Below are 15,929 nucleotides of genomic sequence, written 5' to 3'. Positions count from 1 at the left end.
ATGTCTGAGATTCTGTCTTCCAGTTGTTCTATCCTTTTGGATATGCTTTCTATGGAGTTCTTAATTTGGTTTATTGTTTCCTTCATTTCAAGGATTTCTGTTTGTTTGTTTTTTAATATCTCTAACTCTTTATTGAAATGATCTTTTGCTTCCTGTATTTGCTCTTTTAACTGTCGATTGGTGCGATCATTCAATGCCTGCATTTGCTCTTTCATCTCATTGTTTGCTTCCCTGATCATTTTAATTATGTACATTCTGAACTCCTTTTCTGTCATTTCTTCTGTCATGCTGTCATTGGGTTTTATTGATGTAACATCTAGATTTTTTGGGGGCATATTCTTCCCTTGTTTTCTCATGTTGTTCAGGTATCAGTGGACCGCTGAGATATTGCAGATTTCCTCTATTGACTTATAATGTCCCTGAAGATTTCTAGTATCTCCCCTCTTAGCCTTCAGTAGGCTGATGTCTTGGAGGAAGTTGATAGTGCGGTGCTCCACAATGAAGCTGCCTCTCTAGGGGTGGTGGCCTTCAGGTGGGGTATATTCCCTACTAGTGGGCAGAGGTGTCTCCACTTGTTGACCAATGGTCATCCAAAGGGGAACTAGGCTGCGGGCTGAGGCAAGGCTTGTTTGGACCTGTGTCTCTGGTTTTACCGTCCTTATGGGAAAACCTCACCCAGCAGGGAAGACTCACCTGGTGGGGAGGTCTCGCTGGTCAGTTTCCCTCCTAGAGGTTCCCCTCAGTCTACAACTACTGCCTGGGCTGGGCTGCCTTCCTCTGCAACGTTCCCAGGGGCCCGGCCCTACCTCCTGGGCCTGGGAGCCTCACCCTTTGCAGATGAGTCTCCTTAGGCTGCCCCTCCTCAGAGAATCTGCCCGCAGTCCTGGAACCTTTGCTCCGCCCCTAAGCGTGTCTCTGTGTGGCTCTTCCACCAAGAAGCCTCCTAGATCCTGGGACCCTGCTCTGCACCTAATTGCCTGGCTATGCGGCCCCTCCTCTGAGCAGCAACCTGGAGTGGCTCCCAGAGACCCGCTGCACGCCTCTTCCTCCAGACAGCCGCCCAGTGTTCCGGTGCTGTCACTAGGAGTCCAAGCAACTCACTGCGAGCCTCCACCTCCCGCCAACCGCCCGTAGTCCTGGGCAGTCACTCCAAGTCCAAGTGACCTGCCCCATTCCTCCTCCTCCTCCTCCAGGTAGCCCCCTGGGTGTTCAGGAGCGGTCACTGTGAGTCACTCTGAGTCGCTCTGAGTCCATGTGACCCGCTGAACGCCTCCTCTGGGCAGCCGCCCGGAGCTCCGGTGCGCCCACTGGAGCCCAAGCGACCCACCGCGCTCCTCCTCCAGGCAGCCCCCCGGTGTTCAGGAGCGGTTGCTTTAAGTCCAAACAACTCACCACTTGCCTCCTCTTCTGAGCAGCCGCCTGGAGCTCCAATGCAGTCACTGTGAGACCAAATGACCCACTGCGCTCCTCCTCCTCCTCCTCTCCTACTCCTCTGGGCAGGCCCCAGGTTCAGGAAAGGTCGCTTTGAGTCCAAACAGCTCGCCACGCAGCTCCTCCTCCAGCAACCGCCCATAGCTCTGGTATAGTCACTCCGAATCCAAGCAGCCACTCTCCTCCTCCTCCTCCTCAGGGCAGGCCCCAGTGTTCAGGAATGGTTGCTGAGTCCAAACAGCTCTCCTCGCAGCCCCTCCTCTGGCAACTGCCTGTAGCTCTGGCGCAGTCGCTCCAAGTCCAAGCGCCTTGCCACACTGCTCCTCCTCCTCCTCCTCCTCCTCTACGCAGGTCCTGGTGTTCAGGAGTGGTCGCTGAGTCCACACAGCTCTCCTCGCAGCCCCTACTCTGGGCTGCCGCCTGGAGCCCCAGTGGTTGCTCCGAGTCCCAGCGCTGTGCTGAGTGGCCTCCTCTACGACGCTCCCAGTTGTCTTAGTTCACTGCTCCAGCAGGGGGAGGGGTGTCTCGCCGGGCAGCTCCACTTCATAAAGATCCCTGCGTTCTGGGACAACCGCCCCATCCGGGACGCCTCCCCAACGGGAGAGACTCACCCGGCTGCTTTGAGTTGGTCCCAAGTCTCTCAATTTCTCCTCTTTTGAATCCTGAGTCCTGGAGCAACATGAAATGCAGCCACCCTCTAGTCTGCCATCTTGAAACCTCCTCTAATCGTCTTTTTCTTTTCTACTATGAGGACCACAATGCAAGTATACTTTTCAAATAAAAGTCTGAATCCATTTATGTAAGAATTTAACATGTAAATGATAGGTATGATCCATTTAGATATGGGCTTTTTTCCTTGTATTTAATATCCTCTTAGAATTCATAATTGAGAATAACTTAATCATACAATATGGAAAAAGTAGACCCTTTAAATTTGAGATTAAAATTACTGTGTGGCAATACAATTAAGAGTCTAGTTTTAACTATCTGGCTATAAATTACAAAAGTAATCACAAAATTTTAGATATGAAGAAGCCTTTAGAAATTATTTCATCAAAGACCCTTGTTTTACAGATGAGGAAACAGACTCAGAAGAGTTAGGTAACTGTACTAGGCTGAATAGTGTCCCCCCAAATTAATGTACTACCAGAACCTCAGAAAGTGACCTTATCTAGAAATCTGGAAATAGGATTTTTGCAGAGAATAAGTCATGCTGCATTTTATTGGGTCTTAAATCTAATACCTGGTGTTTTTGTGAAAGGAAAGAGGGAACCAGACACACACAGGAGAGAAGGCCATGTGATAACAGGCAGAGGTTGGAGCAGTGATGTAGCTGTTAGGCAAAGAATGCAGAAGAATCCTGGCAACCAACAGAAGCTAAAGGAGCAAGGAAGGACTCTCTGCAAGGGCCTTCAGCGGGGCACCACCCTCCCAGCTCTGATTTTAGACTTCCAAACTCCAGAACAGAGGGACCAAATTTCTGTTGTTTTAAGATACCTAGTTGTGTCAATTTGTTATGGTAACCCTAAGGGTAGTACAGTACCCTTCTAAGGAGAGGTGGTCTCTGTAATGAAGGCTCAGTGAATAAAAGCCGAATCCATTGTGAGCAGCTGCTCACAATGTCTGCTTCATGTGTGTTGGGGGGACTTGGAGGTACTCTAGGAATTTTATTTCTTAATTGGTTGGATTATAGTTTTCTGCCTTTAGGGTTTTGCTTCCCATCTCACTCTTTATCTCGGTTGTTCTTATACAGCTTTTAATCAAGTCATTCATCTGTCTCCTGCAGGCTCAGAAATTTGACCCCATAGAAGTATGGCCACTTAACTTTTCTACGTTGCTTTTACCTCTCTGGACATAGGCCTACTTATCATACTTCCTCCCGTTAAAAATACTGTACGACAAGAGTATGGGTAGAAAATGACGAGGATACTTTTCAGGCCCCTCATCTACCATAATACCTTTCCAAGGGTTCTTGGCCATTTCAGTGATTGACTTAATTGGTAGCATATTTCTTTCCTTTAGCAATATATACAGAAAAAAGGGAAGTTTTAACATTCTGTGTAATTTTTTTTTGTGCACAGAAGTTTTGAATTTTGATGAAATTTATTTTTCCTTTGTGGTTCATATTTTTGCTGTCATAGCTAAGAACTTTTGTTAAACCCCAGGTCATGAAGATCTACCCCATGTTTGCTTTGAAGAATTTGATGTTTTAGCTCTTAGATTTAGGCCATTGATTCATTTCCAATTTTTTTTTAAAAAATATGGAATAAAGTGTGGGGTATCTAAATTCATTTTTTAAATATTTGAATATCCAGTTGTCTTAGCACCATTCATTAAAAATACTCTTCTTTTCCCATTGAATTGTTTTGGGCTTCTTGTCAAAAATCTGTTGATCAAAGATGCTAAGTATTTCTGGACTCCCAAGTCTTTTTATATTGGTCCATATATTTATCCTGTACTTTGATATTTTGATTATTGTAGCTTTGTATTAGCCCTCTAACTTTGTTCTATTTTGAAGTTATTTTGGCTATTTTGAACCCCTTGTGATTCCATATGAATTTGAGGGTTGGCTTTTCCATTTCTGCAAAAGGAGGCTGAAAAATTAATAGGGTTGCATTGAATCTATAGATCACTTTGGGTAGAACTGGTATCAGTGTTATTGTTATCTGTTTTTTTAATATTTGATACAATACTATTATAAAACACTGAGCTTTTGTCTGGTGTTTACTCAGGGGCAGATTTAAAATTCTGATTCAATTCCTTTTGTTGTTATTGTGGCTTCCAGTTTACAATCATGGACTATTCAATGTTTTGTGGTTTTCAAATATGATTCTTTCACCCTTTTAAATTTATTACTATGTATTTTATTCAAAAGTGATTTTATTAATATAAAATATTTCAGGCATGCAAACAAATTTAAAAAATGAATACTTGTGTATTCACCACCCAGTTTAATAAATAAGCATAATAAGTACAATTAAGGCCTCTCTGATCACATTCTGTCTCTCTCCAAGTCCCCTGAGATAATGACCTTCTTAAATTTGGTGATTCTTTTTTTTTTTTTTTTTTTTTTTTTTTAGTTGTAGATGGGCACAGTACCTTTATTTTACTTATTTATTTTTATGTGGTACTGAGGATCAACCCCAGGGCCTCACATGTGTTAAGCAAGTGCTGTACCACTGATCTACAACCCCAGCCCTGGTGTCTCTCTTTTATGATACTGGGGATTGAACCCAAGGTCACTCTACCACTGAGTTACACTCCAGCTGGGGATATAGCTCAGTTGGTAGAGTACTTGCCCTGTAAGCACAAGTCCCTGGGTTCAATCCCCAGGAAAAAAGGAAGGGCGTGCAGAGTTACACTCAGTTCTTCAGTTCTTTTTTCCTTTTTTTTTTTTTTTTTTTCTTTCCTGAGATAGGGCCTTGCTAAATTGCTAAGATTGGACTAGAATTTGCAATCATCCTGTCTCAGACTCCTGAGTCACTGGGATTATAGGTATGTACCACCATGAGCAGCATAAATTTGTTGTTTTTCATTCCCTTACATAGTATGGTTAGCACAACATTAACCTCCCAAAGATGTCCATGTCCTAATCCTCAGAATCTGTGATTTTGTCTCCTTACATGGCAAAAGAACCTTTTAAGATATGACTAAGGTGAGGATCCTGAGCTGGACAAATTAGCAAAAGGACCCAATGAAATTATAGGATCCTTATAAGTAAAAGAGGGAAGCAGGAAGCAGGACTTCTTGTGTTTTAATACATCTATCTTTCCAAAGACTAGATAAGCTCTATTATCTCCAGCTTTCAAGACCTGGAGATACCTCCAAGGTCCTGGGGCTTATTACTCCTTGAAATGTAAATGACTAAGGATCTTTCTGGTACCTTGGAAGCTTTAGTCCAGGTTGTAATTATTTTACATTTTTTGGAGAGATAAAAGATGCTTTAATATCCTTTTTGAATTACATCAATTAATTAGACAAATGACTATAGATCTAATCTTGATGGTAAATGGGAAGTACAATGTTTGTGGAGAAAGTGAAGGCAAAACAATCTCTTTTTATTGTACAGATTTCCATGTCTTTCCATGCTAAGGCTTTTTACAGGAGTACTGAGAAATCCAGGGAAGATTTACTTCCTCACACTGTTCTATCAGCTGTTGAGATTTTTTTTTAATTGTTTGTTCTATTTAGTTATACAGTAGCTTGCATTTTGATTCATTGTACACAAATGGAGTACAACTTTTCATTTCTCTGGTTGTATACAATGTAGAGTCACACCATTTGGGTAATCATACGTGTACATAGGATAATGATGTTTGATTCAGTCCACCATCTTTCCTTCTCCCCCAACCCTTCCCCTCATTTCCCTCTACACAATCCAACATTCCTCCATTCTTCCCTTACATTATGTATCAGCATCAGAAAAAGCACTCTGCCTTTGGTTTTTTGGAATTGGCTTATTTCACCCTAATGAACATAGATGCAAAAATTCTTAATAAAATTCTGGCAAATCGCATACAAAAACATATTAAAAAGGTAGTGTACCATGATCAAGTGGGGTTCATCCCAGGAGTGCAAAGTTGGTTCAACATCCAGAAATCAATAAATATAATTCATCACATCAATAGACTTAACAGTTAAGAATCATATGATTATTTCCACAGATGCAGAAAAAGCATTTGACAAAATACAACATCATTTCATACTCAAAACACTAGAAAACAATAGGGATAGAAGGAACATACCTCAACATTGTTGAGATGTTTTTGATACTGTCTTTAATCTTGATTATGGATTTGTCAGTTTCTTCTTGTAACTTTGTGGTTATGTTATTAGCTGTATATACTTTTAAGATATTTAGGTATCTTTAGTGAATTGTTTGAATTATTTTCTTTTATTGTTATGTGCTGATACTTTTTACCAGATGTAAAAATTCACCTAATTACAATAGTAAATAAAATGAACACACATGAAAGGAAAAAAATGTGTCTATACTATTATCAGGGAAGAAACATTATAGCAAATGTATTTTTAGGGATAATTTTTATTTTCTGACCAGTGAATTTAAAAATTTTATTGTAAATATTGATATACTTGGATTCATTTTTTTATTTCAGTTTATGCCATATATTCTCCTTTTTAATGCTTTTTTCATGTCTTTATTCATTTATTGAATTTTTAAATCTACCACCTTTTCCCTACTTTCATGTTTTAGAAAAATACATCCTACTTATACCATTTCACTGGCTACTCCTAGATATTTCAAACTTTTTGCATTATTAATAAGACCTAAACTGAATTAACACCTATACATTCTTCTTGAATAGAACTGAAATTTAGAAAGCTTTAACTCTGATCACTCTCTCTATTCATAGGGCATTATTATTTGGTGTCTTTGTTACACTTTTCTTGTACCCCTGCATTAATCATTATCATAATACTATTTTATAAGGTTAGTGTGTTTTACCACATACTTACCATGTTAAATTCTTCATCAATCTTTATTATTTATATCTTCTTCCTTTCTTCTGAGTTCAGTATTCTTTCAAAGTTCCTTTGTGAAGGGTCAATTGGAGGCAAACTCTCTCAGTCTTTTTATGTTTTTACTGAATGTTCATTGTTTGTTTCTAGGGGTGGGTATTGGGGATTCAAACCATGGGTGCTTTTATCACTGTGCTATATCCCTAGTCCTTTTTATTTTTATTTGGAGACAGGCTATCATTAAGTTGAGGGTCTCACTAAATTGCTGAGACTGACATCAAATGAATGCTCATTCTTGAGTTGTGATTTACTTCTATAGGTTATCTGAGATTGATAGTTGTTTACTGTTGACTTCTGCCTTGTTATGGCTAAGTGACAGCTTTTTGTAGTTAATTTGTCTCTTGTTGCATTTGAACTTTTCTTTTGCTTTTGGACTTTTGCAATTTCATTATAAAGCATGTGGCATCTTTTCATTTTCCTGCTTGGAATTTCTTGTACTTTTTTAATCTGAGAATTGTAGCCTTTCATCTGTTTTGGAACATTTTAATCTGGTATTTTTGAATTTTGCTTTAATTTCATTCCTTCTGTTTCCTCCTGGAAATTCTGTAAAAATGTATACTGAGCCTTTTTTGAGTTACATAATGTGTCCCTTAACTTTCTTTGTATTTTTCCATCTCCTTACTGTCTGTACTTTATCCTCTGTAACTTCTGGATATGTATTTCAGTTTGCTGATTTTCTTTTCATCTGAGTCTTATCTACTGTTTAATTCATCTAATTCAATACTTTTATTTGTAATTCCCAATAATTTTATTCAGTTCTTTTACAAATCTGTCCAGTCCTTTTTTGATAGTATCCTCAAAAGTTTTATTTTTCTTTATATATTTATCACTTTAAAAGTTTTATAATTACTATATGACAATGCTATTATTATTTTTTATTTGTTTACTTTTGTTTTTTTTTCCACCTCACATGTTTTGCAGTTTTTGATTAGAAGCTCATTTTTGGGGGGATTAAACTGTGGGAATCCTGTAAAGCTTGACTTGAGTATGTCACTTTAAGAGAGAATAATATTTCTGCCAAGTATCCCAGAGTTATACCAGTTTGGAACCCCTTTATATGTTGTTATATCAAACCCAGATACAAAGCTAATAAATTCCAGTTGGACCCCACAAATTATTAAAATTCAAATCTCAATATACACGATAGCTAGTCTTTAATTACTTCTTTGGGAAACTTGTTTTTTTCATCCAAGATTGATATCTTAGTTTTTCTTTTGCCAAGAGATAGCTCTCTTTTTCATAATCCTGATCTCTCCTTGTCTTCCTCTTTTTCTGTTCCAACAAACTTTGTATAGGCTTGGTAACTTTAAAAGCAGCTACCATCCTCCACTGTTTCCCAAACAACTATAGCATGAGCGCCCTATTCCTTGTCTGGGTTTACAAGGATTGGGATCATGGAGATTTCCCTCACTTTCTTGAAAACTGAGTTATGTTTTTTTTTTTTTTTTTAAATGTTTTAGCATTTACTGATGCTTTCTATCAGGAGTATTTTTTGATTTTATAGTCTACTATTTTCTCAGAAACAGAAGCCAGGTGGGTTTATCGATCTGATTCAATTCAGCAAATAATTATTGAATTCTGCCTTTGTACCAGCTGCTATTTAGAGTAATCACTAGTTTTCTAGCAGAATTCTACTTTCATTCAGAAAATAAAACAAATATGCTTATCTTTCTCACCATCTTGCTGCAATGATCAATTAAAAGGTTTACATCATAATGTTTTTAAGGTATCTGTATAAACTCCTTGTAATAGGCCTTTAAACTCAATGGTAAGAAAAGGTTGTAAAGAACCATGAAAAATCACTGCATTACAGAGTTCACAGTTTGGTACAGAGTTTAATTCACTGTAAGAACACAGTTTAAAATGCAGCATTTAAGAAATACTCTTAGATTCATATTATAAAGATGTCTATGTAAACTCCTTAGTTCTTTAAAAGAAATGGTAAGAAATAACTGCAAAGAACCATGATAAAACACTGCATTGCAGAGGTCATAGTTTGGTGCATGGCTCAATTTACTATAAGAACACAGTGTGCAACACATCTTTTAAAAAAAGGGTAGGGGGAGCTGGTGCAGTGGTGCATGTCTGTAATCCCTGTTACTTGGGAGTCTGAAGCAGGAGGATCACAAGTTTGACACAAGTCTCAGCAAGTTAGTGAGGCCCTAAGCAACTTAGGAAGACCCTGTCTCAAAACAAAAAATAAAAAGAGCTGGATATGTGGCTCAGTATATAAGCACCCCTGGATTCAATCATTGGTACCAAAAAAATAAAAAATAAATAAAGGATCACATTATATAAAAGGTATCAGCAGATAAGTTCTAGTACTTTGGATAAAATTTCTATCTTCAGATAAAATTCTAGTGCTTAAACTTTTGCTATTTCAATATATGGATTATATTACCATTTAATCTCTCTCTCGTGCATGCGCACGCACACACACAACACGCACAAAGTGGGAAGATTTACATCAAAGTTTATATGTTTATCAAAATTGTATATTTGTTTTCTTTGCATTTAGATTTTCTCACACCTTGGTTTAAGAGATGTGGTAATATGTGGTCAAGTTAACCACTCCTGGATGGTGATGATACAAATTACTAAATTGTGGAATGCTGTAAGTAGCTACTCTCTGAACTTTGTGGTTATTTTAGTCCTTAAAGCCAAATGGGCTGCTGTAAGACCTGCTTTAATAGGGACCACCTTCTTCCTTGCTCCCTACTCTATGACCACCAGCAACAAGTGCATTGTTTTTCTTTAGTCTGGGCATAAGCTTGGCAGAAGAAATAAAAAAGGAAATAATGTTATTTTAAGAGATGTATTATTATTTTAAATAGTAGATATAAATTGAATATTATATTAGGATTAAAGCAAAGCCTGTTTTACTGAAAATTTTATACTCTATCCTGGCTTCATTGTTAATGTGTGCCTGATTCCTTCTTGAGTATATACTATATGTTGAGTCCTTGCCTATGAGGAAGACAGTTTAAAGTGTGCTTTGTAATGACATATTCATAACTCATAATTTAGTAGAAGGATTAATTCTACTAAAAAGAGAGAAGAAAGTATGTAAAACTGACAAGATGAGGGGTTTGAACTCTGAATGGACAGAACTGATTGCTAATTTAATTCATAGCATAACATTGGCATAATTTTTTGCTAAACGTTTAAGTTTTTAGCTGAAACATTCAATTTGTGAGTATCCAATTCCTCATTTTGTCATTTCTGATTGTCTTCTGAACAAAGTTATTGATTGTGCTAAAATGTTTGTTATAATTGTGACACATTTAAACATTCACAAATAAAGGCAAGAATAAAATGAAGGGCAATATATAATTATGGAAAGAGAAATTTGCTGAACATAAATAAATTTAACTTCCTATTCTGGCTTTGTTTTTCACTGCTCTGTGCTTATATTCTCTACATCTTTATCCAATGAGGGCGGAAGTGCTGGCTTTTTCTAATTTCTGCCAGGCTTCTGCAGGATTCCTCCTGATCTTAATATTGCACATATTATTTTTCCTCCAGAGCATTTGGATTCATTTTTTCTTCTTTATGAGTTTTCCAAAGCAAAAAGCAACATCCCCAAACATCTGTCACATAAATATAAGATTTATTCCTTTAAACCAGTGGTTCTTAAAGTGTGGTCCTGAGACCAGAAGCATCAGCAATACCCAGGAACTTGTTGGAAATGCAAATTCTCAGGCCACACCCCAGAAAAACTCTGGGAGTAGCAAATCAACAAGCTGTTTTAACAGTCCACCCAGATGATTCTGATACAGGCTAAAGTCTGAGAATCACTGCCCTAAACTAAAAATAAACTTAAGACATGAATATCTGATTTGTTAGCTCAGATGGAATCAATTCTCTTTTTGACGTTGTCATACAGAGTGAGAATAGAACAATTTGCCCAAGAATGGGGAGAGTACTCTGATGACATATAAAAATGTTGGGTTGACTTAGGGATTAGGGCTCCTGGCACCTTGTCAACTCCTCTTAGTTTCTGTAAGTTTTAGAGATTCTGAAAATGCTGTCAGGCCCCCTATTCTCAAGTCAGTGAATATCACAGGATATCATCCATCCTCTATCATTAGCAATAAGGGAGGTGAAGTCAGCTTTTGACTGGATTTTAGACAACAGGGAAAATGATGGCCATTGATCATTGATAGACAATCATAGTTGCTGAGATTACACGTTATCCAGGAAACAGATAAGTCATAAGTGCTTATTTTTTATTGTTGATGACTTCTCTTCCCAGTCTTTTTGGAATGAGAAACACGGGCATGATCCAAGTTACAAAAATAGTATGAGGGTAAGAATAGTACTGAATTGTCAGTTTAGAAGTTCCCTTTGGAAAATGCCAGAGTGTGTGTCTGCATGCATGCAATGCACTGACAATATCAAGCAGGCTTTGTTTATGTGTTACATACATTTATCCTATTTCCTGATCAATTTTAAAAATTTCTATACTCATATTTTGTGCTGTTTTGTTATGTTTTTGAACAATAATAGCTAATATACATTGATTGATGTACTAGCACGTTAAGTCACATTTTCTTATTTTTCCCTGTAGTCTCCTAAGTTAGGCAGTATTATTTTTTTCACTTTACAAATGAAAAACAAAATCACAAACAAAAACAAAAACCTAAAAACTAAGGCTTAGTCAAATAATAGCCCAAGTTGTTAAGTGGTTGGGTTAGAATACTAACTCTGATCTCTCTGACTACAAAGCATACTCTTAATTAGCAAATATTTTTAAGGAAATACCATTTTTGCAATTTGATTTTCCCCTTCCTGGCTACACAAGATTTCTGCTTTCTAGATTCTTTTAAAATAACAGAATCTTGCTGGGCCTGGTGACACACACCTGTAACCCCATTCACTTTGCAAAACTGAGGCAGGGCCCTGTCTCAAAATAAAAAATAAAAACGGTTGGGGATGTAGCTCAGTGGTAGAGTGCTTGCCCAGCACATGTGAGGCCCTGCAGGGGGAAAAAAATCTTGAACTCTGAGAACCAATCTCATCAAAAGATTGACATTGAGGAGTAATATTCATGAAGGATTTGGTTCATTAAATCCTCCAGATATTTGAATTTTGTTCCTGGGCTGAATTAGACAATCAGAGAGAGTAACATAGTTGGACCTTGTTTCTTTAGGTGTTCTGTAAGTTGTGCTTTTTTACCCTAAATTCAGTGATTGGTCAGTGTTTTGTTGTAAGAAGTTCCTTGATTTATTTAATTAATCTCTTAGCTTGTTTCTTTTTCTTACTATTAAAATCCTATAGTGTACATCCTTTTCCTCATTTTAAAATACATATATTTGTGGGGCTGCGGTTGTTTGTCAGTGGTAGAGTGCTTGTGAAGCACTGGGTTCAATCCTTAGCACCACATAAAAATAAATAAATAAGATAAAGATATTGTGTCCATCTACAACTAAAAAAAATTTTTTTTAAATACATGATTGTGGGCTGAGGTTGTGGCTCAGTGATAGAGTGCTTGCCTGGCATGCGTGAGGCACTGGATTCAATCCTCAGCACCACATAAAAATGAATAAATAAATGTGTTATGTCCATCTACAACTACATGATTGTATCTGCAGGATAAATTCCTAAAGATAACATCTTTATGATAAAAGTTGAATTGATTTATAATCACAAAAGTATGTGGAGTTATAAAATGACTTTTGCTCCAAAACATTTTAAGTTCTCTCTGCTTTTTGAAATCTACCATCTCATCATTATCCTATTTTGTATGTCTTCACTCACAAGAGAGACTGGATGTTGTCTCATGTGTTAAGAAGCCATTTGTGGACTGGGAATATAGCATAGCACAGGGGTAGAATGCTTGCCTAGCATGCACAGGCTTTTAAAAAAATTTTATTTGCTCTTTTTAGATATACATAACAGTAGAATGTATTTTGGCATATTATATATACATGATGAAGTTTATCTTCCCATTCTTGATATACAGTGCTTTTATTCCCAGAAACACACACACACACACACACACACACACACACACACACACACCCTAAGCCATTTGTGTTTACATTTTCTATCCTAATGTGCTATATTTTTTATTGGCAAACTGAGATCGTTTTTGGAATTGTGCTTGTATGCATGTATATTCCTTTTTAATTTATGAAATTCATATGCTGTAGTAGAACATTCTAATATTTTAGTCTTTTTTCTATTTGGAAATGATGTGATGGAGAGCTTTTAGTACTTGATAATTTAAAATATTTAAAATATTTATATGAAACAGATCTTTTGCATTTTTAATGCCTTTTATTTATTCTTTTTAGATTAATTTTTCCACAGTGAAGAACACGGTTACAGATAAATTTGTAGTGTCTACTTTGCAAAGGTGGCGTCTAAATGTGCTGTGTTTGAATTTCCGTGGTTGTCTTCTCCGACCCAAAACTTTAAAATATGTCAGTAAGTATGTTCATTACAATATTTGTCTTGCTTTTCTGTTTTTTAATTAAATAAATGCAAAGAAAAACATAAATAAAAGGGAAACTTCAGTGATAATCTTATGTCATAAGAATACTGACTGCAACCACATTAAAAACTTATAATATGGTTAGCTCTTACTTGATTGTATGCTCCGGGACTGCGCTAGTCCTTTGTTCTTTTTCTTGATCAATTTTTGATCTTGCATTTGTCTATTTATGTATCATCAGTTTATCTACTAAAAACATGCATGCATGCCTGTAATCCCTGCAGCTCAGAAGGCTGAGGCGGGAGGATTGCAAATTCAAAGCCAGCCTCAGCAACCTAGTGAGGCCCTCAACAATTTAGCAAGACCTTATCTCAAAATAAAAAAAATAAAAATAAAAAGGGCTGGAAAGGTAGCTCAGTGTTAAGGGCCCCTGGATATTCTCTCTTTCACATATACACACAAACACACACACTATTAAGAACATATTTTCAGGGCTGGGGATATAGCTCAGTTGGCAGAGTGCTTGCCTTGCATATATACAAGTCCCTGGGTTCAATCTTCTGAACCACACACACACACACACACACACACACACACACATACACAAAACCTCACTTAAAAATATCTAGCAATAAACAGTAAAAGTATCTCCCTTCATCTCCCTCAAACCCATTCACTTACTGAAAAGTACCCAGTATTGTTGTTCTTCCGTTTTTCTAAGGTACATTTACATAGACGTGATATAAAATACAGTTTTAACTTTTGACATGAAAGATATCATATTGTTTTAGATTTTCTTTTAAGTCTTGGAAGTCTTGGCATGTCAATACATATAGACCTACTAAATTCTTTTTAAATACTGTAAAACCATTTTATAGATGTACTATAATTTATTTAACCTTCCTCTTGATGAACAGGGAAGTTATTTCCGTTTTTTCCAAGCTGCTTTTACTTACACTGTGATTTTTGTCTTTAACTTCCATCTCATTTGAGATGTGGTTTTTACTTACCATACATGTGTTTCCAGAAATGAGAGAAACAAATTATATTTTTAAAAAAGCATATATCCATGCTGATTCCAGATAATGAGAAAGAATGCCATATATATATAACTATCAACTTGAATAAGCCTAAAAATAGTAATGGGTAAAATCAAGTTGCAGGATGACACATATACATACACATAATTATATCACATATATAATTTAATACAAATTTTTAATTTGAAAATTTAATGTTTATGCTTTACTTTTAATTTGAAATTACTGCAAATATATATACACATATACACATTTATGTTTTTTAAGGACATAGCACGCACATATGCTAACACATAAAAAGCATGAATAGAAATAAAAAACTCCAAATACAAGATAATGTGAGGGGTGAAGAGAGTTTAATAAAATGGAGACAAAGTATACAAGGAGTTACTACTGTTATCTATAAACTTTTTTATCGAAAAAAGAAATTATACAGAATGGAATAATTCTGATTGATTATTGCTGGTGCTAAAGAAAGTTATAGTTTTGGTTTTCTTTTTGGGGATGACGTTATTGTGTTGAACCACATATTAAATTCAGTTCTTGGTTTTAATAGTTTGTCAATTGATTCTCTTGCATTTTCTAGGTAAATGGTCATATTATCTGGGATTATTCATAGTTTTATTTCCATTCAATGGTATTTTTATGTCTTTTTTTTCCCCATTTGATTACATTGCTTAGGACCCTTTGCAAAGTTGAAAAGTAGCAGAGATATGTAACAATCCTGCATGTTCTTGACTCCTCTTTTCATATTTTTAATGAAAGTAATGTTAATATGATTACATTTTAAAATTTCCAGACTACACCTTGTCTGGGGATATAATGCTATTCTCACTTTTACAGCAGCTTTCTCCTGCACATTTACTTATTCAGTCTGGTCATATCTGCCTTTGGGTTTTTTTGTTTTGTTTTGTGTTTGGATACCCGTGACAGTATTTTTTTTTTTTTTTTTTTTTTTACATATTGTACAAACATGGAGTGCAACCCATTTCAATTTTCGTCCCATTCTTGTGGTTGAACATGATGTGGAGTTATGCTGGTTGGGTATTCATATATGACCACAGGAAAATCATGTCTGATTCATTCTACTGTCTTTCCTATTTCCATCCCATCTCCCTTCCCTTCATTCCCCTTTGTCTAATTCAATGAACTTCTATTCTTCCTTCTCCCCTTATTGTGTGTTAGCATCTGCATATCAAAGAGAACATTTGGCCTTTGTTTTTTTGGGATTGGTTTATTCCACTTATCATGATAGTCTCCAGTTCCATTTATTTACTAGCAAATGCCATAATTTCATTCTTCTTTATGACTAAGTAATAGCCCATTGTGTACATATACTGCATTTTCTTTATCCATTCACCTGTTGAAGGGCACCTGGGTTGGTTCCAAAGCTTGGCTATTGTGAATTGAGCTGCTATGAACATTGATGTGGCTGCATCACTGTAGTATGCTGATTTTAAGTCTTTTGAATGTAAGCC

The 15,929-nt window shown here is 36.5% G+C and overlaps 1 protein-coding gene across 1 annotated transcript in view; it reads left to right on the top strand.

Annotated features, from left to right (window-relative positions):
* FBXL13 (F-box and leucine rich repeat protein 13) overlaps positions 1 to 15,929 on the top strand; it is a 250,107-nt gene that overhangs the window by 101,284 nt on the left and 132,894 nt on the right. Inside the window, 2 exon segments of the mRNA XM_079150237.1 lie at positions 9,491 to 9,586; positions 13,272 to 13,404. Of these exon segments, the coding sequence (XP_079006363.1) occupies positions 9,491 to 9,586; positions 13,272 to 13,404 (229 nt within the window).

The sequence above is a fragment of the Sciurus vulgaris genome (genome assembly GCF_902686455.1).
Source record: "Sciurus vulgaris genome assembly, chromosome: 8".
NCBI lineage: Eukaryota > Metazoa > Chordata > Mammalia > Rodentia > Sciuridae > Sciurus > Sciurus vulgaris.
The sequence above is the reverse complement of the archived record's forward strand: the minus strand, read 5'-3'. Positions and strand labels throughout refer to the sequence as shown.